Source organism: Phoenix dactylifera, chromosome 18 (assembly GCF_051530095.1).
Source record: "Phoenix dactylifera cultivar Ajwa chromosome 18, Ajwa_hap1_PhDact_Kaust_v1.1, whole genome shotgun sequence".
Lineage (NCBI taxonomy): Eukaryota > Viridiplantae > Streptophyta > Magnoliopsida > Arecales > Arecaceae > Phoenix > Phoenix dactylifera.
The window spans coordinates 14244738-14268856 of NC_143207.1; the positions used below are offsets into that span (position 1 = coordinate 14244738).

General features: G+C 55.0%; 1 protein-coding gene across 1 annotated transcript; it reads left to right on the forward strand.

Moving 5' to 3' along the window:
* Window positions 1-5766: 5766 nt before the first annotated feature.
* Window positions 5767-8469, forward strand: LOC103717345 (endoglucanase 17-like). The gene is made up of 7 exons (XM_008805682.6): window positions 5767-6093; window positions 6246-6653; window positions 6734-6826; window positions 6907-7068; window positions 7281-7395; window positions 7480-7643; window positions 7985-8469. The coding sequence occupies exons 1-7, from the start codon at window positions 5881-5883 to the stop codon at window positions 8327-8329; spliced, it is 1500 nt and encodes a 499-aa protein (XP_008803904.3). The 5' UTR covers window positions 5767-5880; the 3' UTR covers window positions 8330-8469.
* The last annotated feature ends 15650 nt before the right edge of the window (window positions 8470-24119 follow it).

The window sequence follows — 24119 nt, forward strand, 5'->3', positions numbered from 1 at the left end:
AGTGGTAAACTCGATCCGACCTGATTTGATTTTCTATTGGTTTACAGTATGAACAAGCTGTGCGAAAAACCGCTTCTTTTTTCCAGTTCCGAATTAGAATCCAAACAAAAAACCGAATTGGTCAGAGTCATTCATGATCCGATCCGACCTATTTGCACCCCTAGCCACAATATATCCATGAACCACGAAATGGACGAAGCTTGCTCTAAGCGGATGGATTCATTGATCGGGAAATTTTTGGTTCGATGATTTTATCTAGAGTTAGAAGCGAAGGAATTTAAGCTTATTTGGAAGTTGGATCGAGAATTTTGAACCCTAGCACTATCTGATGGGTATCTTCTTTTCAAATCCAAATCTTGGGGAAGATAAAGGAGTTGGTGATGAAGAGATGGTCATGGATGCCAGTGGAGGTAAATTCTAGCCCTACAAAACTTGAGATCTAAATTTGGTCTTAGCAAGGATCGCCTCTGCCATAATTCTATGTGGGTTAGGTTGCCAGATTTACCAGTAGGCTGGAATGAAAAGTGAATTAATAGAATTGCCTCAACAGCAGGGAAGTCATTGTCCTTAGACGATTGGATTGAAAGTTTTATCAAAACAGAATTTGCAAGTTTTATATCTAAGAGGTTGATATCAAGAAACCTAATGTCCTAGGATCAATGTATGCACTAAATGAGAAAGGAACGGCGAACCTTTTCATATGAAAATTTTCCATGTCTTTCTGATATACAGGGTTGAAAATGGATTGAATGTTAGTATGTCTATATTTATATCTATATTGAATGCCAATACTAAACAGATCCCAAAAGTAGTATTTACATTTGTTCTAAAAAAATATTTCTATGCCTATTAAATGACTTAGAGGGAGAAGGTTCTATCATTTGTAAAATTTTGAAAAATTTCTAGAAAGATCATAAAAAATTGAACATCCACATTTATTAAATTTAATTTTAAAATTTCAAATTAATTAGAGTAATAATTTTTCCATTAAAAAAGAAGGCCAATGGTTTGTTACAAATTTAATATTTTTGTACTGAGGTTTGTTATGAATTTAAAGAAGGTCGATGCTTTCTTATTTAATATTTTTATATAAATTATCAAAAAATAATATATTTATTCCATATTTTATCAATTTCAAATAAAAATTGTAGTAGAAAAAATAACTAATAGTTCTGCAACCTTTAAACTTTTTAATTTCCTCCATTACTGGGAATATGAATCAGATATTAAGCATGTCCATATTTGTTTTAAACGGATTCTGACACAAGTCGAATACCATATTTTTTTATTTAAATATGGATATAAATTGAATATTATTCGGATATAAATCAATTTTCAAATGGAAACGAAAACTAACATAATGGCAAATTCATAAAAGAATATAACAAAATTGACTATCAAGGTTAATGAAAGTGCACAGAAATCAATCTAGCCAAAGATATGGATCATTGACCCAAATAGATTTATATTGAAATATATTAAAAATTAAATTTACAAAGTATTAAATTTTGATATGTTAGATACCGCTATTACTCTTTAATTGTAGTATGAAGAAAAGGAAGCATGAATTATCTATTTTTCAAAGAATTTGAAAGAAAATGCGATATATAAATATAGGAATATGATTAAGTACTTATTGATATTTTTAAAATTTTCAAACAAAAAGATTTTGAAATCATCATAAATAATAAAATGAATTTATTCATTTTTAATTTTATACCAAAAAATTTAATTCTTTTAATTAATTATTGGAATATAAAATATGTGAACATATTTCAAATGACTACATTTCATATTATGGATAAGTTAAGAATAAGTATAATAATGTTGTCAATTGTGGCTAGAACTTTCTTGCAACCGCTCAATTTCTTCATCTGTGGCCGTGCTCTGTTAAGGGTGTGCATGCGTACGTCTCTGAGCGCTTCACTATTCGATGATGCTAGACAGGGCGGGAGCAAAGAGGAGGCTAGAGAGGTGGCAGCAAAGGAGAAGTGAGGCAAAGGTAGAGGCAAGGTAGGAGGAGAGATGTTGAAGAAGGTCGTCGGAGGGGGAAGGCAAGGGTAGAGATGAGGCGGAGGAAGGCATTGGCACCATGCTAGGGTCACTGAGAGGTTAGTATTGTGGTGAAGAAGAAGAGGAGAAGAGCTTCCACATATTTTTCTTTTTCAACTCTTCTACCCATGGTTAGGACTAGGTTCGAAGAGGGCTGACATGTCCAATTTTTATTGGACTAGTCCACAGTTGGCGTAGTAGACTAAGTTCACCTATTAATTCCTCGAAAAGTAGAGCAGTTTGAATCTAACCGAAGGGCAATTTGGAAAATTTGCAATCCTAATTAGTTTAACCATGAGGTAGAATTAAATTATGCAATGGGACATTAATAGAGGCTTTCTCTTTGCAAAATATATGCGATTTCCTGGGATAAAAAAAATATATTTAAAAAACTCATAATATAGGTGGCAATATGAAAAAAATAAAAACTTAATATGCATATTATTGTTAAATAATAATATATGTTAAAAAAATTTGTATATGTATATATGGGGATAGAGCCCATACTAGAGAAAAATGGTTGGGAATAAGGCACCACAAGGAAATCAACAAAGAGCAAGAGAACAAAAAATTCACTTGTGTGCATTCCAATGCAAACCATCGAAAATAGTTTGTGCCGGTTTCCCAATACTAGTGTTGGCTAGTAAGCTAGACATACAGCTACGTGATATATCTTGGTTAGATGGAGTAGCCATCTGTACTTCTTTTTGTTTTTTTTTTTGCTAATACGGGTGGATCATACCTGGCGGGTACGGATATACCCAATAAAGTCAAAAAATAGGATACCTCGGAGCGCCAAGGGTAACTTTCCATCACCAGTCCATAAAGTACCTTCGGAGTGACAAGCTACATACGCAGCCACCCAATCCGCAGCATCATTGGCTTCACGGTAAATATGCTTGGTCTGAAAGGCCCATCCATCCCTCACCATAGCCCAAATGTAACGGAGCAAGGGATGGTCACTATCGCCACCCCTTGAACCCTCCCGGATCCAACTGATAACGGTGGCTGAATCACCCTCGAGGATGATGGACCTGGCCTGTAACACGCACCAGGCATGGCGAAGGCCCGCCCAAGCTGCTCTCATCTCCGCACTTGGAACCGAAGTGTCAAATAACTGACTACCACCAGCAGCCACAACCCTGGCAGATGGGTCCCGAATAACAAAACTCGCGCCTCCCCTCGTGCCACCATCCAGGACTGACCCATCAAAGTTAACCTTGAGGAAGCTCGGGGGTGGGGGCTCCCAGGTGAAAAACACCGTACGGGATACTGTCGAAGCAGAATGGGAACTCTAAATGTTCCGAGCTATCAAGGTTCCTCCAACGGGGATGGTGTGACACAGCTCTGCCGCCTAAACGCGGACACTCTCGACCACAAGTTTCGGCGACATATGTCGTTCGCTGAAAGTACGAGCATTCCTGGCCAGCCAGATTTGGTAGGCAGTGCATCTCGTTCGAACCACCTTCTGATGAAGCACCGGAGACTCCGAGCCTTGACGCATGGCCTGTAAGAACAGGTCCCTACAGCTCCACACCACCTATGGGACCCCTGCCAGACGCCAAGTACCCCTAGCCTATGTGCACCGAAACAGGGCATGGTCCACCGTCTCGACCACTCCGCAAGCCCCACACTCCAATGGGATCCTCACTCCTCGACCTCTAAGTACAGCTCTCATAGGAAGACGGTCCCAGACCACCTTCCAGAGGAACAACACGACCTTCGGGTGGAGTCCCAATCACCAGATCCAGGCACAATCCGGACCAGGCTCGTACTCCCGCCTAAGAATGCGGAAAAGATCGCCCATCCTGACCCTGGATCTGGTCGAGGAACTCCACACTCGTACATCTAGTCCACCACTCTGTGGTAAAGAGAGGGAGCTGACCCGCTCAACCAGATGCTCCCCGAAGAAACGGGTCTATCGAATCTCATCCCAGCCGGCCACCCCGGAGGTCATAAGATCACAGACATGTAGATCCTTTCCAGCCTCGACACTATCCGTAGTCGGCCAAAGGCGCAGAGGAAGGCCATCGACCCATGGGTCCCTGGCCACATCGATGCTATGCCATCTGTACTTCTATCCGAAGTTAATAGGGCTGCTCCTACTACTTTTGATTGCTCATCAGACTGGTTGGATGCACATGATCATGAGAGAGAAGAATAGTTATAGGCTGTATCTGATTCAACTGATGTAGCTGTTTTCTGACGTAAGAGATAGGCTGCTGGTACTCACCTTAGCTGGGATTTATCTAAAATGACATTCTAATTCATTTCAAGTTTCTCCGTGGTTTTGCATGGTTGCAATTTATGCCCTACTTCGTTTCCATTTGGATTAGGGCTACAAATGGGTCGAGTTGGACTGGGTATACTTGACCTCCATCCAACTTAGTTTCGTATACAAAATTTGATAGGCAATCAAATCCAATCGGACCAGATCCATAAAAAATATTTTAGATCTAACGAGTTGTTTGGATCGGACTAGGCTTATATATAACTCAGACCCAACCCAAAGTGTTTAGATCCGGTTAGGCCCAGTTTACTAAGAAGGTTTTATGAAAAATATTTTGTTCTTACTTCTAAATGTATTAATATTTATCTAGATCTGCAATCTGCTTCAAGAAGTAATAATCTCAATAATTGGCCTTTCTTAATATTGTGAGATTAGTTTGAGTGCTTTTTTTTTTTAATGAAGGAAAAATAAAAAATAACTTGGAATACTTTTTTCAGATCAACTCAGGTCGGATTGGATTTGGTCCAGTAACTAATAGAAAGATCCAAATAGACCTATATAAGATATAAATTAGATCAGATCAGTTTGGATCGAAATTTATAAAATCCAGATCCGACTTGCCCTATAGAATGGGTCTAATATTGAATTCTCGGGACAGATCTAAACGACGGGTCAATCATGAAAATTAAAAAAGTATATAATATTTTTAGATATAATTTTTAAATAATAAAATAAATGGTATGTGACCATGCCTGCGTTGTGGGCATCAGGCTCTCAGCTTTATCACAACAATAGACCAACAACCAAAACAAGAAAAAATTTAAGCCTGCTCTGCTGCATCTTTTAGCCACGTAGGATTCCAGCTGTATTATACTTGGATGATTGTGTTAAATTATAAACATTTTCTACCTGATTAGCCTCCTTTCCTGATAATAATAATAATAAAAAAAGGAGATCTATCTTTCATCATTCCCTGCCAAAATCTACAGGACAAATCCAACCCATCAAAAGAAGTCATGTTACTCTCTCTCACTCTGCCTCCCTCCGTACCCTCCCACCCTCCGCTTCCGTCCAAGATAACGGCTCTCCTCCCCCACACCAGTAACGCCCACCTCCAACGGTAACATTGATGACACCACCCCCCATCATTAAACCCCCCAATCACGTGATCCCCCGCCCCGGCTCGACCGGCCGCATCCGGTTCCCGCCCGGTCAGTCCCCACGCCCCGCCTCCTCGTTAACCGCGCAGCAACGGTCGCTCGTCGCGACACGAGTCGTTCTCCCATTGGCCCTCCTTTCAGAATGCTGCGGACCCAACCAGTTACCCGCAAGAAGCCAATCCATGCGTGAAACGGAACGATAAAGTAACTTTTGGTAACGCATTTGGGCCGCCAAGCGCTTTCCTTCTTCCCTGCCACCCTGCCATCGCTGCATTTCTCCACATGCCCCCCACCCATCCCCTTCTTTATTTATTCCTGCGAATAAAAAGCGATTGATTGCGAGAGTAGAGAGAGGCGGAGAGATCTTTCCACTGATTGCGCCATCGATTCCGCATTCTTCCCGCCGCGTTCCTTCGGTAGCGTTTCGGCCGGCACGTAATGGCGTCTCGGCCGGCACCCTTGCCGCTGCTGCTGATACTGCTCCTGGCGACGTCGCTCCGGCCGCCAGCCGCCGCCTCCGAGCACGACTACGCCGACGCGCTCCGGAAGAGCATCCTCTTCTTCGAGGGCCAGCGCTCCGGCAAACTCCCCCCCGACCAGCGCCTCACCTGGCGCTGCGACTCCGCCCTCCACGACGGCGCCGCCGACGGGGTACACATCGCCGCGCCATCCACGGCCGAGATTTTTAAACAAACCCCCTCCTCCCTCCTCCCTCCTCCAACCTCCCCTTTTAAAATATTCGCGCTACGTGGCTTTAATATTTTCCCCTTGTTCGAATGCCGCCGGCGGTGCGGTGACCGCAGGTCGACTTAACCGGCGGGTACTACGACGCGGGGGACAACGTCAAGTTCGGCTTCCCGATGGCCTTCACGGCGACGCTGATGGCTTGGAGCATAATAGACTTCGGGAGGAACATGGGCCCCCAGTTGACGGAAGCCGTCAAGGCCGTCAGGTGGGCGACGGATTACCTCCTGAAGGCGACGGCCGTCCCCAACGTCGTCTACGTCCAGGTGGGCGACGCCTTCCACGACCACTCGTGCTGGGAGCGGCCCGAGGACATGGACACCCCCCGGACCGTCTACAAGGTCGACCCGGCCCACCCCGGCTCCGACGTCGCCGGCGAGACCGCCGCCGCCCTCGCCGCCGCCTCCATCGTCTTCCGCGACTGCGACCCAGCCTACTCCCGCCGCCTCCTCGACCGCGCCGTCTCCGTAAGTCCATAACCGTTCAACTTGTATTTCCTACGAGCTACTCCTGAATCCCTGATCAGGACCGTCCATATGGTTGATAGGTGTTCGAGTTCGCGGACACGCACAGGGGAGCGTACAGTAGTAGCCTGCACCACGCGGTGTGCCCCTTCTACTGCGACTTCGATGGATACCAAGTGAGTTCCGATCTTCCTCTCCCGCGTTCAATCTGGGCCGTTTAATCACAGATTAACGGATCATGATGGGTGGGATACAGGATGAGCTGCTGTGGGGAGCGGCGTGGCTCCATAAGGCGTCTCGCCGGCGGGAGTACCGAGAGTACATCGCGAAGAACGAGGTGGTGCTGCACGCCGGGGACACCATTAACGAGTTCGGCTGGGATAACAAGCACGCCGGTATTAATGTCCTAATCTCCAAGGTAATTATTAGCTGCACTCACCTTCCGGTCAGCGGATCCTCAAGAAACCGGCTTAAAAATTTCCTGCCGTTACCGCTCGTCGATATCTCGTGTCTCGCGCTTTCAACCGTTTTTTGACCGTTGCCTGCTTACAAGTTGTTTCCGTAAAATGGCAGGAATGCCCTTTCTGCTTCATTTAATCACGATTAAGGACAGGATGGTATTTTGTGCAGGAAGTTTTGATGGGAAAGGACGATTACTTGCGGTCTTTTAAGCGAAACGCTGATGCCTTTGTCTGCTCCCTCCTCCCGGGAATCTCCCGCCACCCTCAGATCCAATATTCTCCAGGTCTTTATCTTATTCTCTTATTTGCAAAACCACCCTCTATATTTTCTCTTTTTTAATTTTAATCTGACCTTCCAATAATTAAAGGCGGGCTGCTGTTCAAGACTGGAGGGAGCAACATGCAGCACGTGACCTCGCTCTCCTTCCTTCTCCTGGCGTATTCCAACTATCTCAGCCATGCCAATGGCCGCGTGCCATGTGGCTCCTCGACTGCCACGCCAGCCCAGCTCAAACGAGTGGCCAAGCGGCAGGTATTGTTTAATTATTTAATAATTAATAACATAAAAATATTAAAGATACAATTATTATTAAAATAATTTTAAGAATCACTAGCAACTTTTTATAGTATCAACTTATATTATTTTTTTTGTTAGCATAATTTTATTATAGTAATTTTAAGAACACATCGCAGCCTGTATTATCCATAATATATTTTATTATTAATAAAATTTTATATCAGTCTTTATTATTTTTCAGAATACATACACAGGCATATATAACTTTTGAGTTCTACCAAATATAAAGAAAAAAAGAAATTAAATTAATTTTTTTTTCTCTCTCTCTCCAAAAATTTCAATGTGTAAATATGCAGGTGGATTATATACTGGGGGATAATCCGCTGGGGATATCGTACATGGTGGGGTACGGGGGGAGGTATCCGCGGCGGATCCACCACCGTGGGAGCTCGCTGCCGTCGGTGAGGGCCCACCGGAGCAAGATCGGGTGCAAGGAGGGGACGAAGTACTACCTGAGCCCGGCCCCGAACCCGAACGTCCTGGTGGGGGCGGTGGTCGGCGGCCCCACCAACATCTCCGACGCCTTCCCGGACGCCCGCCCGGTCTTCCAGCAGTCCGAGCCCACTACCTATATCAACGCCCCCCTCCTCGGCCTCCTCGCCTACTTCTCCGCCCACCCCACCATCCTCTCCAATGACTAAGCTTGCCTTACTAGTGATGGCAATACTGTGTACTGTGACCATCTGGGTGTTATTATTCCAGCTTTCTTTTTTACTAAGGTGATTTATTTATTGAACCATAAATGGATGACTTCATTTATGATTTTTTTTTTCTTTTTTGATATTTGTGTACTATATAAGTTATAGACTTTTTTTTTCCTGTTTTGGTAATGATATGAGTGTCAAATGTGTCAGCAAAAAAAAGGCATCAAAGCCGCAAGTCCAGCACGGAAAAAGCCAAGGTGATTCCTCCAACGAAGACCCTCAGAGGCACATGCCGCAGAGAGGACAGGGTAGTTTTTTTGGACTGTTGAAATAGTGAGCATAGATTTACGTGATCGATTTGGTCACTGCCAAAATAAGATTTTTGATATTTTAACAAAATAACTTTTTGGACATGATTCATTTCACGAATACCTTTAATTGAATAGTTTTGAGCATGAGTAGTCCGAGTTTTTTTGGTTTAGGTTCAACATAATGTAAGTATCAACTGATGTAGTAAATCCGGGATTAGCAACAATATTTAGGCATTAATTTTAAAATATATTACTTAAAAAATTTATCTAGAGGAAGTAGGAAGGGTTGAAGAATATCGATCCATATATATATTGTTGCTGGTGGTCCAAACCGAGAACGATTGGCACAGCGGTGTGAACGGGGTTCCGTTTGGGTTGCCTTGGTTGGTGTTGATTGCACTCCACTTTCCACCGGAAAACCTGCAAGCAAGCCTCGCACCACCACTGGGGTAGTGGGGGCCCTCCGACGATCAAGTCAGAGGAGATTGGAGAAGAAGGAAAGATAATAGTAGCAAGTAGGAGAATGCTCTGGAAGTTCTTGCTTACCCTCCCCCTTCTCCCCCCAGCCGCATATATACCAGGCTGGGGGTCCCTTTTGGGGGGTTGGTCATCGTGTAGCACGATGGAGCTGCCACTGACATGGCCGTTACAGGGCGTCGTGGGGCAGCGCTGGGTACGGCCATGACAGGGCGTAGTGGAGCTCCGCTTTGTACGGCTGTTACAGGGGATCGTGGAGCAGCGCCGGATACGACCGTTGCAGGGAGTAGTGGAGCAGAGGGCCGCGGCGTGCCTCTGGGAAATAGCCTGTCGTTGTCGAGAGATGTCCGACTCGGGGTCGGGCTGCGGAGACGAAGATGTCCGACTCGGGGTCGGATTGCTGGATCAAGGGGCAGCCGACTCGGGGTCGGGCTGCGGAGCCGAAGATGTCCGACTCGGGGTCGGATTGCTGGATCAAGGGGCTGCCGTAGTCTTCCTGGGCGCGCGTGCCGGTCACGTGGGGCATGGTGGCTAAGTTCCCCCGTAACAGTAGCCCCCCACTTCCGAGCCTGAAACCAGAAGGGGAACGGGTGAAGGGAGTGATGCTTCGAGATTGCCGCCATCCCTCGGAGAGGCGCGCGCGCTTCGAGCTCCCCGCCTTCTTTATGGCGTACGGCGGTTGTTGCTGACCTGGCAGTCTGAGGATTTCGGCGGACATCCCTCCTTAATGGCGTCGATTCGCCTTTGGGGCGCGAGCGACCCTTCGGCAGCCAGGCGTCCTCTGGCGTCACCGAGGCGTCACCCACCTTTCCGCCTATTTAACCGGGGGCCCTCCTCCGTCCGCCTTTCTCTTTACAGACATCTTCGAGTTTCTCCTTTGCGCTGCCGCCATTGCCGTCGGACTGTTCGCTTGCTCCTCCTTTGACGCTCTCGGAGCCGTTCTTCCTTTTCTTCCGGTGAGTTGCCCCATTCTTCAATTTAAGGCTCTCCATACTTTCTCCTTTTGTATTAGGGTACTCCAGTCGTTCCGGTCCTTTCTCCCTTCTTGACCCCGTCCTGACCGTAGATTCACTGGCCATTAGGGATGGGCGAAGTGAGAGCAGACCGCATTAAGACGGAGCTGGTCGCTGAAGACCTAGATAGGTTCGTGGCTCGATACCACCTTCCCGAGGCCTGCAATGTTACGCTCCCGGGGCCTGAGGAGAGGATGTCCCATCCTCCTCCAGGGAAGGTCGCCATCAATGAGGGCATTCTTCAGGCTGGGTTTCGCTTTCCCCCCTCGGACTTAGTTGTGCAGGTGCTTCGGGGTTTAAGAGTGGCGCCGACGCAACTGGTGCCGAACTCATGGCGCGCCCTGACGGCCTTCCAGGTTCTCTGCCGCATGCACGAGGTTCCCGCCACCCTGAATGTCTTTTGGGAATGCTACGGCCTGAGCGGCCACCCCCAGGACAAAGGGTGGTGGTGCTTTGCGGCGCGGCGAGGGTGCGGCCTCGTCAAGGAGGCTCCTTCCTCCATTCACGGCTGGAAGGAGCGTTTCTTTTTCATTGACGTAGATCCCTCTTGGGGAATCAGGGCAACCTGGGAGACGCCGATGAAGTCCCCGATTGGCCTATCGAGGTTGTCGAGGGAGGAATCCGATGGCGTCGCCGTCTTGAAGGGGTTGGTTGCCGAGGGCCGGCTCCCCTCGGTGGCTTGCCTTATTTCCGAGGACACCTTGGTGAACGTTGGTCTGAGCTCGGTCCCCACTGACCGTGAGCCCGCCACCATTTCTTTTTTAGCTCTTTTCTCCTCTTTCGTCTCGTTCTTTCCTTCAGTTTCTCAACCTCCGACCACCTCGTCCTTTTTGCAGAGATCGACGACGTCATGCGGTCGGACAAGGCAACGGCTGTTGGTAGGACGTCCCTACTGGAAGCAGTCCGGAGGAAGAAACGAGCTCCTCCGAGCGGGGCCCCACCGGCGAAGAAGTCCCGCCGGCAGGCGACTCCGACTCCGACAGACGGGTCCGGACCCACCGATCAGGGGGACGCCGCGGGCGCGGACCGGGAGTTGACGCTGTATCAGCCCTCCGATGCCGAGACTACCGTTTCTCCGGAGGCATCACCCGGGCGTGCCCGGGATGGACGGGTCGGACGTGATCGGTCCCCAGCCCAGCCTTCAACTCGGTCGGCTCCGGATGATACGAGGAGGGACGCGCCGAGGCTCCGGCCGAGCGGGACCCTGTCAATTCCAGGGGCGGTCCCCACCCCGAGCATGGTCAGCATGACTCTTCCCCATGCGATGGGTAAGGGTAAGGCTGCAGAACCACCGTCCGACTCCGGGAAGAAGTCGGGGTCGGCCTTCACTTTCGCCGGCGCCCGAAGCCTCATCGAGACGGTACTGCTGGAGAAGGACTGCAGGCAGGTCCGGGAGATGAGGGTCCCTGACGTTGGGGCTGCCAGCTGCGTCTGTCTCATGTCGGTGAGTGTTCTTTCGATCGCTTTCATCATTTATAGGCTCTGTTGATCCCTGCCTGACGCCCCCGTTTTTCCTATCTCTTAGCTCGCCCAGTACATGATCCGCCTGGAGGAGTGCTACGAGGAACAGGCGAGGCTTCTGGCGAGGGCCGAGAGCCAACTGAAGGCAGTAGAGGAGGGAGGTCAGGCTGCGGCGGGGAGGACGACCAGGGACCTCGAGATGAGGCTCCGGGTGGCCGAAGAGCGGGCACTCGGCTTCGCCACCCTCGAGAAGCAACTGTTGGAGGCTCAGGAGCAACTCAAGGTTGCCTCGGGTCTCGAGGGCGAGATCAAGAAGGCGGAGGAGCGGGCCGAGAAGCAGTCCCGGAAGGCTGCCGACTACCGGGAGAGGTGGGAGAAGGCCCAGCGGTCTGCCGACAGCGCCCGCAACCGAACCCGGTCTCTTGAAGCCCAGCTGGGCGAATTGGAGTCGGCCTTGGAGAAGTTCCGCGCGAGCGACCAGGAGCTTCATTCGCGCCTGGAGGAGGCTGAGGCTGCTCGCATTGCTGCCGAGGCGAAGCACAAGGAGGCTCAGGCTGATCTGCTGAGGGTCTCCTCCGAGGCGGATGACCGGATTGTGGCGAAGGTCTTGGAGGCGAAGGCTCAGATTATGGAGCGGGCAGAGGCGGCGCTGGCCGAGAAGGGTGCGGAGATCGGGCGTCAGGCGGTATAGGCTTATCGTCAGTCCGCCGAGTTCACCCGTGATATGTCGGAGGCGGTACAGGCCTATCGTCAGTCCGACGAGTTCGTCCGTGACATGTCGGACGCGGGGTCCGACTCCTTTGTCTTAGGCTTCGAGGAAGGCCTGGCAAGGGTGTCGGCTAAGTACCCCGAAATTGACCAGAGTGGGATCTCCCTTCTCGACTCCTCTCCGGCGCCATTGACTGCTGCTTCTCCAACCGTCTCCCTGCCCCCTGCGGACGCGCCCGACGTTCTCGACCCGGGGGTTCCTCCAAGCTGACCTTCTGTATTTTTGTTCTTTTCTTTGTGTGTTGGCGTTTTGCCAAGTTGTATTGGTCTCGGCCCTGAAACAATGAAAGTTAATGCAAATAGAGTTTCTTCATTTCACTTTCGTCCTTCTTCTTTTTAACTCTTGATAGCGTCTCGCTGACTCCCGACTCTTGAAATTCTTCTGGCGCTAGGCCAGGTATCTGAGGGTTAGTCCTCAGGAAATTCTTCCGGCGCTAAGCCAGGCATCCGAGGGTTAGGCCTCAGGAAATTCTTCCGGCGCTAAGCCAAGCATCCGAGGGTTAGGCCTCAGGAAATTCTTCCGGCGCTAAGCCAGGCATCCGAGGGTTAGGCCTCAGGAAATTCTTCCGGCGCTAAACCAGGCATCCGAGGGTTAGGCCTCAGGAAATTCTTCCGGCGCTAAACCAGGCATCCGAGGGTTAGGCCTCAGGAAATTCTTCCGGCGCTAAACCAGGCATCCGAGGGTTAGGCCTCAGGAAATTCCGCTCGTTAGTCGGCCAAGGCTGGCGCAAGCCGAGGCGACCGGTCGGGGCTTCAGGCTAGTCTGCTCCCGGGATGATCATCGGGTTAGCCTGGCATCCGAGGGCCGAGCCTCGGGAGATTCCGCTCGTTGGTCGGCCAAGGCTGGCGCAAGCCGAGGCGACCGGTCGGGGCTTCAGGCTAGTCTGCTCCCGGGATGATCATCGGGTTAGCCTGGCATCTGAGGGTCGTCAGGCCTCAGGAGATTCCGCTCGTTGGTCGGCCAAGGCTGGCGCAAGCCGAGGCGACCGGTCGGGGCTTCAGGCTAGTCTGCTCCCGGGATGATCGTCGGGTTAGCCTGGCATCCGAGGGCCGAGCCTCGGGAAATTTCGCTCGTTGGTCGGCCAAGGCTGGCGCAAGCCGAGGCGACTGGTCGGGGCTTCAGGCTAGTCTGCTCCCGGGATGATCATCGGGTTAGCCTGGCATCCGAGGGCCGAGCCTCGAAAAATTCCGCTCGTTGGTCGGCCAAGGCTGGCGCAAGCCGAGGCGACCGGTCGGGGCTTCAGGCTAGTCTGCTCCCGGGATGATCGTCGGGTTAGCCTGGCATCCGAGGGCCGAGCCTCGGAAAATTCCGCTCGTTGGTCGGCCAAGGCTGGCGCAAGCCGAGGCGACCGGTCGGGGCTTCAGGCTAGTCTGCTCCCGGGATGATCATCGGGTTAGCCTGGCATCCGAGGGCCGAGCCTCGGAAAATTCCGCTCGTTGGTCGGCCAAGGCTGGCGCAAGCCGAGGCGACCGGTCGGGGCTTCAGGCTAGTCTGCTCCCGGGATGATCGTCGGGTTAGCCTGGCATCCGAGGGCCGAGCCTCGAGAAATTCCGCTCGTTGGTCGGCCAAGGCTGGCGCAAGCCGAGGCGACCGGTCGGGGCTTCAGGCTAGTCTGCTCCCGGGATGATCATCGGGTTAGCCTGGCATCCGAGGGCCGAGCCTCGGGAAATTCCGCTCGTTGGTCGGCCAAGGCTGGCGCAAGCCGAGGCGACCGGTCGGGGCTTCAGGCTAGTCTGCTCCCGGGATGATCATCGGGTTAGCCTGGCATCCGAGGGCCGAGCCTCGGGAGATTCCGCTCGTTGGTCGGCCAAGGCTGGCGCAAGCCGAGGCGACCGGTCGGGGCTTCAGGCTAGTCTGCTCCCGGGATGATCATCGGGTTAGCCTGGCATCCGAGGGCCGAGCCTCGGGGAATTCCGCTTGTTGGTCGGCCAAGGCTGGCGCAAGCCGAGGCGACCGGTCGGGGCTTCAGGCTAGTCTGCTCCCGGGATGATCATCGGGTTAGCCTGGCATCTGAGGGTCGTCAGGCCTCAGGAGATTCCGCTCGTTGGTCGGCCAAGGCTGGCGCAAGCCGAGGCGACCGGTCGGGGCTTCAGGCTAGTCTGCTCCCGGGATGATCGTCGGGTTAGCCTGGCATCCGAGGGCCGAGCCTCGGAAAATTCCGCTCGTTGGTCGGCCAAGGCTGGCGCAAGCCGAGGCGACCGGTCGGGGCTTCAGGCTAGTCTGCTCCCGGGATGATCATCGGGTTAGCCTGGCATCCGAGGGCCGAGCCTCGGAAAATTCCGCTCGTTGGTCGGCCAAGGCTGGCGCAAGCCGAGGCGACCGGTCGGGGCTTCAGGCTAGTCTGCTCCCGGGATGATCGTCGGGTTAGCCTGGCATCCGAGGGCCGAGCCTCGGGAAATTCCGCTCGTTGGTCGGCCAAGGCTGGCGCAAGCCGAGGCGACCGGTCGGGGCTTCAGGCTAGTCTGCTCCCGGGATGATCATCGGGTTAGCCTGGCATCCGAGGGCCGAGCCTCGGGAAATTCCGCTCGTTGGTCGGCCAAGGCTGGCGCAAGCCGAGGCGACCGGTCGGGGCTTCAGGCTAGTCTGCTCCCGGGATGATCGTCGGGTTAGCCTGGCATCCGAGGGCCGAGCCTCGGAAAATTCCGCTCGTTGGTCGGCCAAGACTGGCGCAAGCCGAGGCGACCGGTCGGGGCTTCAGGCTAGTCTGCTCCCGGGATGATCATCGGGTTAGCCTGGCATCCGAGGGCCGAGCCTCGGGAAATTCCGCTCGTTGGTCGGCCAAGGCTGGCGCAAGCCGAGGCGACCGGTCGGGGCTTCAGGCTAGTCTGCTCCCGGGATGATCATCGGGTTAGCCTGGCATCCGAGGGCCGAGCCTCGGGAAATTCCGCTCGTTGGTCGGCCAAGGCTGGCGCAAGCCGAGGCGACCGGTCGGGGCTTCAGGCTAGTCTGCTCCCGGGATGATCGTCGGGTTAGCCTGGCATCCGAGGGCCGAGCCTCGGGAAATTCCGCTCGTTGGTCGGCCAAGGCTGGCGCAAGCCGAGGCGACCGGTCGGGGCTTCAGGCTAGTCTGCTCCCGGGATGATCATCGGGTTAGCCTGGCATCCGAGGGCCGAGCCTCGGGAAATTCCGCTCGTTGGTCGGCCAAGGCTGGCGCAAGCCGAGGCGACCGGTCGGGGCTTCAGGCTAGTCTGCTCCCGGGATGATCGTCGGGTTAGCCTGGCATCCGAGGGCCGAGCCTCGGGAAATTCCGCTCGTTGGTCGGCCAAGACTGGCGCAAGCCGAGGCGACCGGTCGGGGCTTCAGGCTAGTCTGCTCCCGGGATGATCATCGGGTTAGCCTGGCATCCGAGGGCCGAGCCTCGGGAAATTCCGCTCGTTGGTCGGCCAAGGCTGGCGCAAGCCGAGGCGACCGGTCGGGGCTTCAGGCTAGTCTGCTCCCGGGATGATCATCGGGTTAGCCTGGCATCCGAGGGCCGAGCCTCGGGAAATTCCGCTCGTTGGTCGGCCAAGGCTGGCGCAAGCCGAGGCGACCGGTCGGGGCTTCAGGCTAGTCTGCTCCCGGGATGATCGTCGGGTTAGCCTGGCATCCGAGGGCCGAGCCTCGGGAAATTCCGCTCGTTGGTCGGCCAAGACTGGCGCAAGCCGAGGCGACCGGTCGGGGCTTCAGGCTAGTCTGCTCCCGGGATGATCATCGGGTTAGCCTGGCATCCGAGGGCCGAGCCTCGGGAAATTCCGCTCGTTGGTCGGCCAAGGCTGGCGCAAGCCGAGGCGACCGGTCGGGGCTTCAGGCTAGTCTGCTCCCGGGATGATCATCGGGTTAGCCTGGCATCCGAGGGCCGAGCCTCGGGAGATTCCGCTCGTTGGTCGGCCAAGGCTGGCGCAAGCCGAGGCGACCGGTCGGGGCTTCAGGCTAGTCTGCTACCGGGATGATCATCGGGTTAGCCTGGCATCCGAGGGCCGAGCCTCGGAAAATTCCGCTCGTTGGTCGGCCAAGGCTGGCGCAAGCCGAGGCGACCGGTCGGGGCTTCAGGCTAGTCTGCTCCCGGGATGATCATCGGGTTAGCCTAGCATCCGAGGGCCGAGCCTCGGGAGATTCCGCTCGTTGGTCGGCCAAGGCTGGCGCAAGCCGAGGCGACCGGTCGGGGCTTCAGGCTAGTCTGCTCCCGGGATGATCATCGGGTTAGCCTGGCATCTGAGGGTCGTCAGGCCTCAGGAGATTCCGCTCGTTGGTCGGCCAAGGCTGGCGCAAGCCGAGGCGACCGGTCGGGGCTTCAGGCTAGTCTGCTCCCGGGATGATCATCGGGTTAGCCTGGCATCCGAGGGCCGAGCCTCGAGAAATTCTGCTCGTTGGTCGGCCAAGGCTGGCGCAAGCCGAGGCGACCAGTCGGGGCTTCAGGCTAGTCTGCTCCCGGGATGATCATCGGGTTAGCCTGGCATCCGAGGGCCGAGCCTCGGGAAATTCCGCTCGTTGGTCGGCCAAGGCTGGCGCAAGCCGAGGCGACCGGTCGGGGCTTCAGGCTAGTCTGCTCCCGGGATGATCATCGGGTTAGCCTGGCATCCGAGGGCCGAGCCTCGGGAAATTCCGCTCGTTGGTCGGCCAAGGCTGGCGCAAGCCGAGGCGACCGGTCGGGGCTTCAGGCTAGTCTGCTCCCGGGATGATCATCGGGTTAGCCTGGCATCCGAGGGCCGAGCCTCGGAAAATTTCGCTCGTTGGTCGGCCAAGGCTGGCGCAAGCCGAGGCGACCGGTCGGGGCTTCAGGCTAGTCTGCTCCCGGGATGATCATCGGGTTAGCCTGGCATCCGAGGGCCGAGCCTCGGGAAATTCCGCTTGCTGGTCATGCGCCTGTCGCTTGCCGCCCGATGGGATTTCTCCGTGGCCAGCTGCGATCGTGTTTCTCCTCCTCTCCAAGCGTCGCCTGGGGAACACCAGATGAGCATTAAATGCTAATTGAGGGGTTACCTGGGAAATCGGATCGCCAGTTGCTGCTTGCGAGGAGTGTCAGTTAAGCGGCCGCGATACGCGCGTTCTTCGAGGCGGATGCGGCCTGGGCGCGAGCGGAGATATGTGGACCTAGGGGTACAGGCCACCCGGAGTGTCCTGCACAAAGAATGCGATTAAGGAGAATAACGCTTAGAAAATCGCGGGAAGATACGCCTCGAGAGCCGGATCGGCTCCGGATTCAATGCGCCCGCATTTATTGGAGCCACCCGCAGCGGAACGACCGGGGGGCCGCAGTTTGGCTATAAATATAGGTGCAGGTGCGATGAAGCCTGCCAAGCCGGAGCTGTTCAGGTTGCCATGGATCGTGGGCCTCCTCTCCGGCGCATGGTTGAGAGACCCCTACCGAAGGAACGGGAGACGCGCCCTTCGCGACTTCCGCCAACTAGCCGTTTCATCTGGGATCAACAAGGAGGTTCTCCCCGGCGGAACTCCGCTCTAGGCGTTTCATCCGGGATCACGTCTCCCCTCCTTGAAGTTCGGCCTCCCGATTGAGCTCCGCACCAGGCGCTTGATCCGGGACCGCGCCTCCATATGCTCTGCTCCCATGTATTCCTTCTCTCCCCTAACACTGGGGAGGACCGGAATATCCCTTGGAGGTGGCGTTCCCCTGGAGGCAGCGGGAGCTTCGTCTGCGGCGGCTCCTCGTCTTTTTCGTGAGGCGTGGATGGCGCCTCTGGGTAGGAGCAGTGTGGACTTCTCCTTCGTCCAGTTCTTCTTCATCCGCGCCGGCTCTTCGTCTTCTTCGTGAGACGCCGATGGCGCCTCCGGTTGGAAGCACCCACTTTCGGCGGGATTGCAGCCGCTTCGGATGGAGGTTTCGGGATCCCAGATCTTCAGCTCCTCGGAGTCTCCACCTCTTCTTTACTTTCTTTAAACCCTAATTCCCCTCTGGGAATTTCTTGTAATCACACGAGCACGCCATTGTAACCAGAAATTATTGAAATGAAAAGTGTTATACATTTTTGAACTGTCTTTCTGGCATTGTCGTTCTACTGGTAATACATCCGCAGGTTAGCGGAATTCCAGCTCCTTGGAATTTCTCGACCATCTAGGGCCTCCAACTGGTAGGAGCCAGGTCGGTTTACCCAGCGAACCCTATACGGGCCTTCCCAATTTGGCGCTAGCTTCCCACCTTCCGCAGGTTGAGATGCTTTAGCTCGCCTTAGCACCAGGTCTCCGATTCTGAAAAGCTTCGGTCGGACCTTGGAGTTGTAATATCGGGCCACCCTCCGCTGATACATCGCCATCCGAACCTGCGCCATTTCCCTTGCTTCTTCCAAGAGATCCAGGTTCCCTCGGAGTTGCTCCGAATTGGCCTCGGGTCGGTGCGCGGCCACCCGAGGTGAGGGGAGTCCGAGCTCCACGGGGACAACGGCTTCCGTGCCATAGGTTAGGCTGAAAGGCGTCTCCCCGGTAGGGGTCCGATGCGTGGTCCGATACGCCCAAAGGACGTTCTCGAGTTCTTCGACCCAAGCTTGCCCCGTCCGACCGATTCGCGCTTTGATTCCTTGGAGGATTGTCCGATTTGTGACCTCGGCCTCGCCGTTGGTTTGGGGATGCGACACAGATGTGAACCGATGCTCGATCCCAAACTCCTCGCAGAAGTCACGGAAATGCTTGTTGTCGAACTGTCGACCATTATCCGAGATGAGGACCCGAGGTACCCCAAATCGGACAATGATGTTCTTCTTCACGAACTTCCGGACTTGCGCCTCCGTGATAGTGGCCAGCGGCTCTGCCTCCACCCACTTGGTGAAGTAGTCGATTGCAACAATCAAAAATTTCCGCTGAGCTGAAGCGACGGGGAATGGTCCGAGGATATCCATTCCCCACTGGGCGAAGGACCAGGGTGCAGTGATTGGCGCCAAGGGGACAGAAGGGACTCTCTGGACGTTGGCGTGGCGCTGGCAGGCGTCGCATTTCCGTACATGATCCTTTGAGTCCTCCAACAAGGTAGGCCAATAATAGCCTTGCCTCATGATCTTGTGCGCCAAGGACCTAGCCCCCAAGTGTGATCCGCAAACGCCTTCGTGGACTTCGCCGAGGACGTAGGTCGCTTCCGAGGGGCGGAGGCACTTTAAGAGGGGGGCGGTGAACGAGGTCCGATACAGCCTCCCTTCATAGAGTACGTAGTGGGCGGACTTCATAACAAGTCGCCGAGCTTGATCTTCATCTTCAGGGAGGATCCCTTCGGCGAGGTAGGCGACAAGCGGGTCCATCCAAGACGGCTCCGGATCAATCGCCATCACCGCTCCAGCCTCGCCGATGCTCGGGGCATCCAGGGTCTCCAGGTAGATCGCCCTCGACAAGTTGTGCGCGTCTGCGCTCACTAAGCGGGACAACCTGTCGGCCCTGGCATTTTCACTTCTTGGGACCTGCTGGATGTCGACACTGCCGAGGTCGGGAATGAGTGCTTGCACCTTCCGGACGTAATTCTGCATGGTCGGGTTCCGGGCTTCGAACTCCCCACGGACCTGCCCGACCACCAGCTGGGAGTCGGTGAAGACCTTCAGGCGCCGGATGCCGAGCTCCTTGGTGAGTTTGAGTCCCGTGACTAGGGCCTCGTACTCCGCCTCGTTGTTGGTCACTGGAAATTCGAACCTCAAGGCATACTCGGCTATCACTCCATCTGGACTGGTAAGGACCAGCCCGGCCCCTCCACCTTCGGGGTTCGACGACCCATCGATGTGAAGCGTCCAAATCGGGAGGTCGAGGCTGGGTGTTTCCGGCGACCTAGGTTCCGCCTCCTGCACCGTGCACTCAGCGAGGAAATCCGCGAGCGCCTGGGCCTTGATGGCGGGTCGGGGCTGGTAGCGGATGTCGAACTCACCAAGTTCTATTGCCCACTTCACCAGCCGTCCCGCATTCTCTGGATTGCTGAGGATCTGCCGCAGCGGTTGATCGGTCAAGAGGGTGACAGAATGGGCCTGGAAATAGGGGCGAAGCCTCCTGGTCGCGGTCAGCAGCGCGAAGGCGATCTTTTCAGCCTTCGTATACCGCGTCTCGGCATCCCGTAGGACCCGGCTGATGTAGTACACAGGCTTCTGGAGCTTTGCCTCTTCCCGAACCAGTACTGCACTGACTGCAGTTGGGGAGACCGCCAGATAGAGGTAGAGCATCTCCCCTTCTTGCGGCTTGGACAGCAGGGGAGGAGACGCCAAGTATTCCTTGAGCTGGTCGAATGCTGCTTGACATTCGGCCGTCCAGAGGAAGTTTTTCGGGCGTTTCAACACCTTGAAGAAAGGTTGGCAGCGTTCGGCCGATTTTGCCACAAATCGTCCGAGCGCGGCGACCCTCCCAGCGAGCTCCTGAACCTCCTTCACTTTGGTCGGAGGGGACATATCTTGGATGGCCTTGATTTTGTCCGGGTTGGCTTCGATCCCCCGCTGGTTGACAATGAAACCGAGGAACCTCCCGGCCGAAGCGCCAAAGGCGCACTTCGCTGGGTTCAGCTTCATGTGAAACTTCCGCAAGGTGGCGAAAGTCTCCTCCAGATCCGCGATGTGCTGGTCTGCATGGCGGCTCTTCACCAGCATATCGTCCACGTACACCTCCATGTGCCGGCCGATTTGCTCTTTGAAGATTTTGTTGACGAGGCGCTGGTAAGTGGCGCCAGCATTCTTCAGACCGAAGGGCATTACCTTGTAACAGTACAGCCCCCGGTCTGTTATAAAGGCAGTTTTCTCCTTGTCCTGTGGAGCCATCATTATCTGGTTGTAGCCGGAGAAGGCGTCCATGAAAGACAGCAGCTGATATCCGGAAGTCGCGTCGACCAGTTGGTCTATCCGCGGAAGCGGAAAGCTATCCTTGGGGCATGCCTTGTTCAGGTCGGTGTAGTCGACGCACATCCTCCACCTTCCGCTCGCCTTCCGGACAAGTACGACATTTGCCAGCCATTCGGGGTAGCTGACCTCCCTTATGAATCCTGCCTCCAAGAGTTTGTCTACCTCCTGGTCGACCACTCGGATCCGATCCGGGGCACAGTGTCTCTTCTTCTGTTTTACCGGTCGGTGGGTCGGGTCGACGTTGAGGGCGTGAGAAATGACCTCCGGGTCGATCCCAGGTACATCGGCCGCCGACCAGGCAAACACATCGACATTGGCTCGGAGGAATTCCACCAATCGGGCCCGAGCTCCCAGGTCGAGATTGGCGCCGACCCGGATCGTCCCGTCCGGGCGACCTTCCTCGAGGGGAACTTCGATCACACCCTCGGCCGGCTCCCCGTGCCGCAAGGCCACCTCGTCTCTGGCGTCGAGGGACTCGACGCTTAAGGCTTCTACGGGCTTCTTCCCTTTGAGAGTTGCTAGGAAACATTGCCTTGCGGTCGGTTGGTCACCTCGGACCTCTCCAATCCCGGCCGCCGTGGGGAACCGCATGAGCAAGTGGTACGTAGAGACCACCGCGCGAAGGGCGTTCAGTCCGGGTCGTCCGAGGATAGCATTGTAGGCCGAGGGAACACGGACGACCAAGAACCCGAGCCGCACCGTGGCTTCTGCGGGTGCAACGCCCGCAGTCACAGGCAGCTCAACGACACCTTCGGCCGAGATAGCGTCACCAGTGAATCCTATGAGGGGGGTGGATGTTTTGTGCAACAATTGTCTGGACAAGCTCATCTTTTGGAAGGCCTCGTAAAACAAAATATCAGCTGAGCTTCCACTATCCACAAGGACACGCCTTACATCATAGTTTGCCATAGTGAGGGAGATCACCATGGCGTCATCGTGGGGGGTCTGAACCCCCTTTACATCTTCATCACAAAAAGTGATTACATTACCGACCCTCTGCCTCTTCGCGACGGCTGTCCCTGACGCTTCAGTCGAGCCCCCTGCGTTCCTCTCGGGCCGGGGGCAGCCCCCAGTGATAGTGTGGATCACGCCCGCGAAGGGTCGATTCTGCTCCCGAGGCTCCTGAGGGGCCGGATTGGCCGGACGCGGGTCTGCGGGGGGACGTCGGTCGTTCACATATCGACCGAGACGCCCTCGGCGGATGAGAGCCTCGATCTCGTCCCGAAGCTGGAAGCAGTCTTCGGTGTCGTGGCCGTGGTCCCGGTGGTACTCACAGTACGCCCGAGAGGGCCTCCTCCCAGGAATCTTCTTCATCTGTCTCGGGACCGGGAGGTCCTCCCGCCCCTTGATTTCCATGAGGATCTGGGCCCGGGGAGTCAGGAGAGGAGTGTACCGGTTGAAACGTCGGGGCGGAGAACGAGGGCGTAGGGCGCCGTGGTTCCTCGCCGGCGACAGGCTCCTGCGCCGACGTTGAGGCGTCGGGTTCCTCCTCTGGCGTGCCTCTTTTCGCCTTTTCTTCCCGAGCTTTGGAGGGATCTCGGCGGCCTCCTTGCTCCGGTGGGCGGCCGCCTCCTCGGCGTCCGCATACTGGTTCGCCCGGGACAACAGCTCCAGGAAGCTCCGCGGCAGGCGTTTGTCCAGGGAGAAGGTGAGTCTGCCCTTTCGGAAGCCACGCTTCAGGGCTGAAAGAGCCACTTCCTGGCTCAGGTTCCGGACTTCCAGCGTAGCCTTGTTGAAGCGGGTAAGATAATCCCGCAAACTTTCTCCCTCGTTTTGCCGGACATCAAAGAGGGAGTCGGAGACCAGTCGCCGCCGGCTACTGACGGCGAAATGGGTGATGAAGAGGCGAGTAAACTGGTCGAAGGACTGGATTGAGTTAGCCTCCAAGCCGGCGAACCACGCCCTTGCCGGGCCACGGAGGGTCGCCGGGAAGGCCTTGCAGAGGAGAGGATCTGATGCTCCGTGGAGGAGCATAAGGGTCCTGAAACTCTCGATGTGATCCCGCGGGTCCGCCGCCCCGTCATAGGGCTCGATCGCCGGCATTTTAAACCCCGGCGGATTCGGGGTCCGCAGGATCCTCGAGGCAAGCGCCGGCTGGGAGGAGATCTCCAAGTCGGCGAAGGGATCTTTGGAGTGGCCCTTCAGGACCTGGAGTTGTCGGTGGAGATCGTCCACCCGCCGGTCCAGGGAGCGCGACCGATGGGTGGGAGACAAGGAGCACCGAGAGGGGGACCGACTGGAGCGCGGGTTCCTTGAGGACTGGGGGGTCTGGGAACGCGCCCGGGCCCGCCTCTCGTACCCCGCGCAGCTCCGATGGGAAGGTCCCGGCAGAATGGACCGTGCTCGAGAATCTTCCTCGCGCCGGCGCTCCTCCCCATGGGAGAGGAAGGAGCGCGGGTTGAGGAGGACAGGCGAGCGCTCAGGGAGCAGCGGCTCCTGGGCCCGCTGCGGCGCTCGAGACATCACACCCTGCAGGTTCTGCACTACCTCCGCGAGGGTGCGAACCTGCTGGGCTAACTGGTCGAACTGAGCGGCTTCGACCATCTGAATGGGGGGTGGAACGGTGGAGTGTTGCTGAGAATGCGTTGGAGACGCAGCGGCCTCCCGGCCGGAGGCGCGAGAGGCCCCGCGACCGGAGGCATTGGAAGCTCCACGACCACCTCGCCGTGCCATTACGATCGCTCTGAGATTCGGGCCCTCCTTCTAGCGCCAACTGTTGCTGGTGGTCCAAACCGAGAACGATTGGCACAGCGGTGTGAACGGGGTTCCGTTTGGGTTGCCTTGGTTGGTGTTGATTGCACTCCACTTTCCACCGGGAAACCTGCAAGCAAGCCTCGCACCACCACTGGGGTAGTGGGGGCCCTCCGACGATCAAGTCAGAGGAGATTGGAGAAGGAAAGATAATAGTAGCAAGTAGGAGAATGCTCTGGAAGTTCTTGCTTACCCTCCCCCTTCTCCCCCCAGCCGCAT

What these genes read in the sequence shown, in the direction of transcription:
- LOC103717345 (XM_008805682.6), top strand. Translation starts at nt 5,881, where the DNA reads ATGGCGTCTCGGCCGGCACCCTTGCCGCTGCTGCTGATACTGCTCCTG. An exon ending in ACGACGGCGCCGCCGACGGG is followed by an intron (nt 6,094 to 6,245) that starts GTACACATCGCC and finishes CGGTGACCGCAG; the next exon opens with GTCGACTTAACCGGCGGGTA. An exon ending in TCCTCGACCGCGCCGTCTCC is followed by an intron (nt 6,654 to 6,733) that starts GTAAGTCCATAA and finishes TATGGTTGATAG; the next exon opens with GTGTTCGAGTTCGCGGACAC.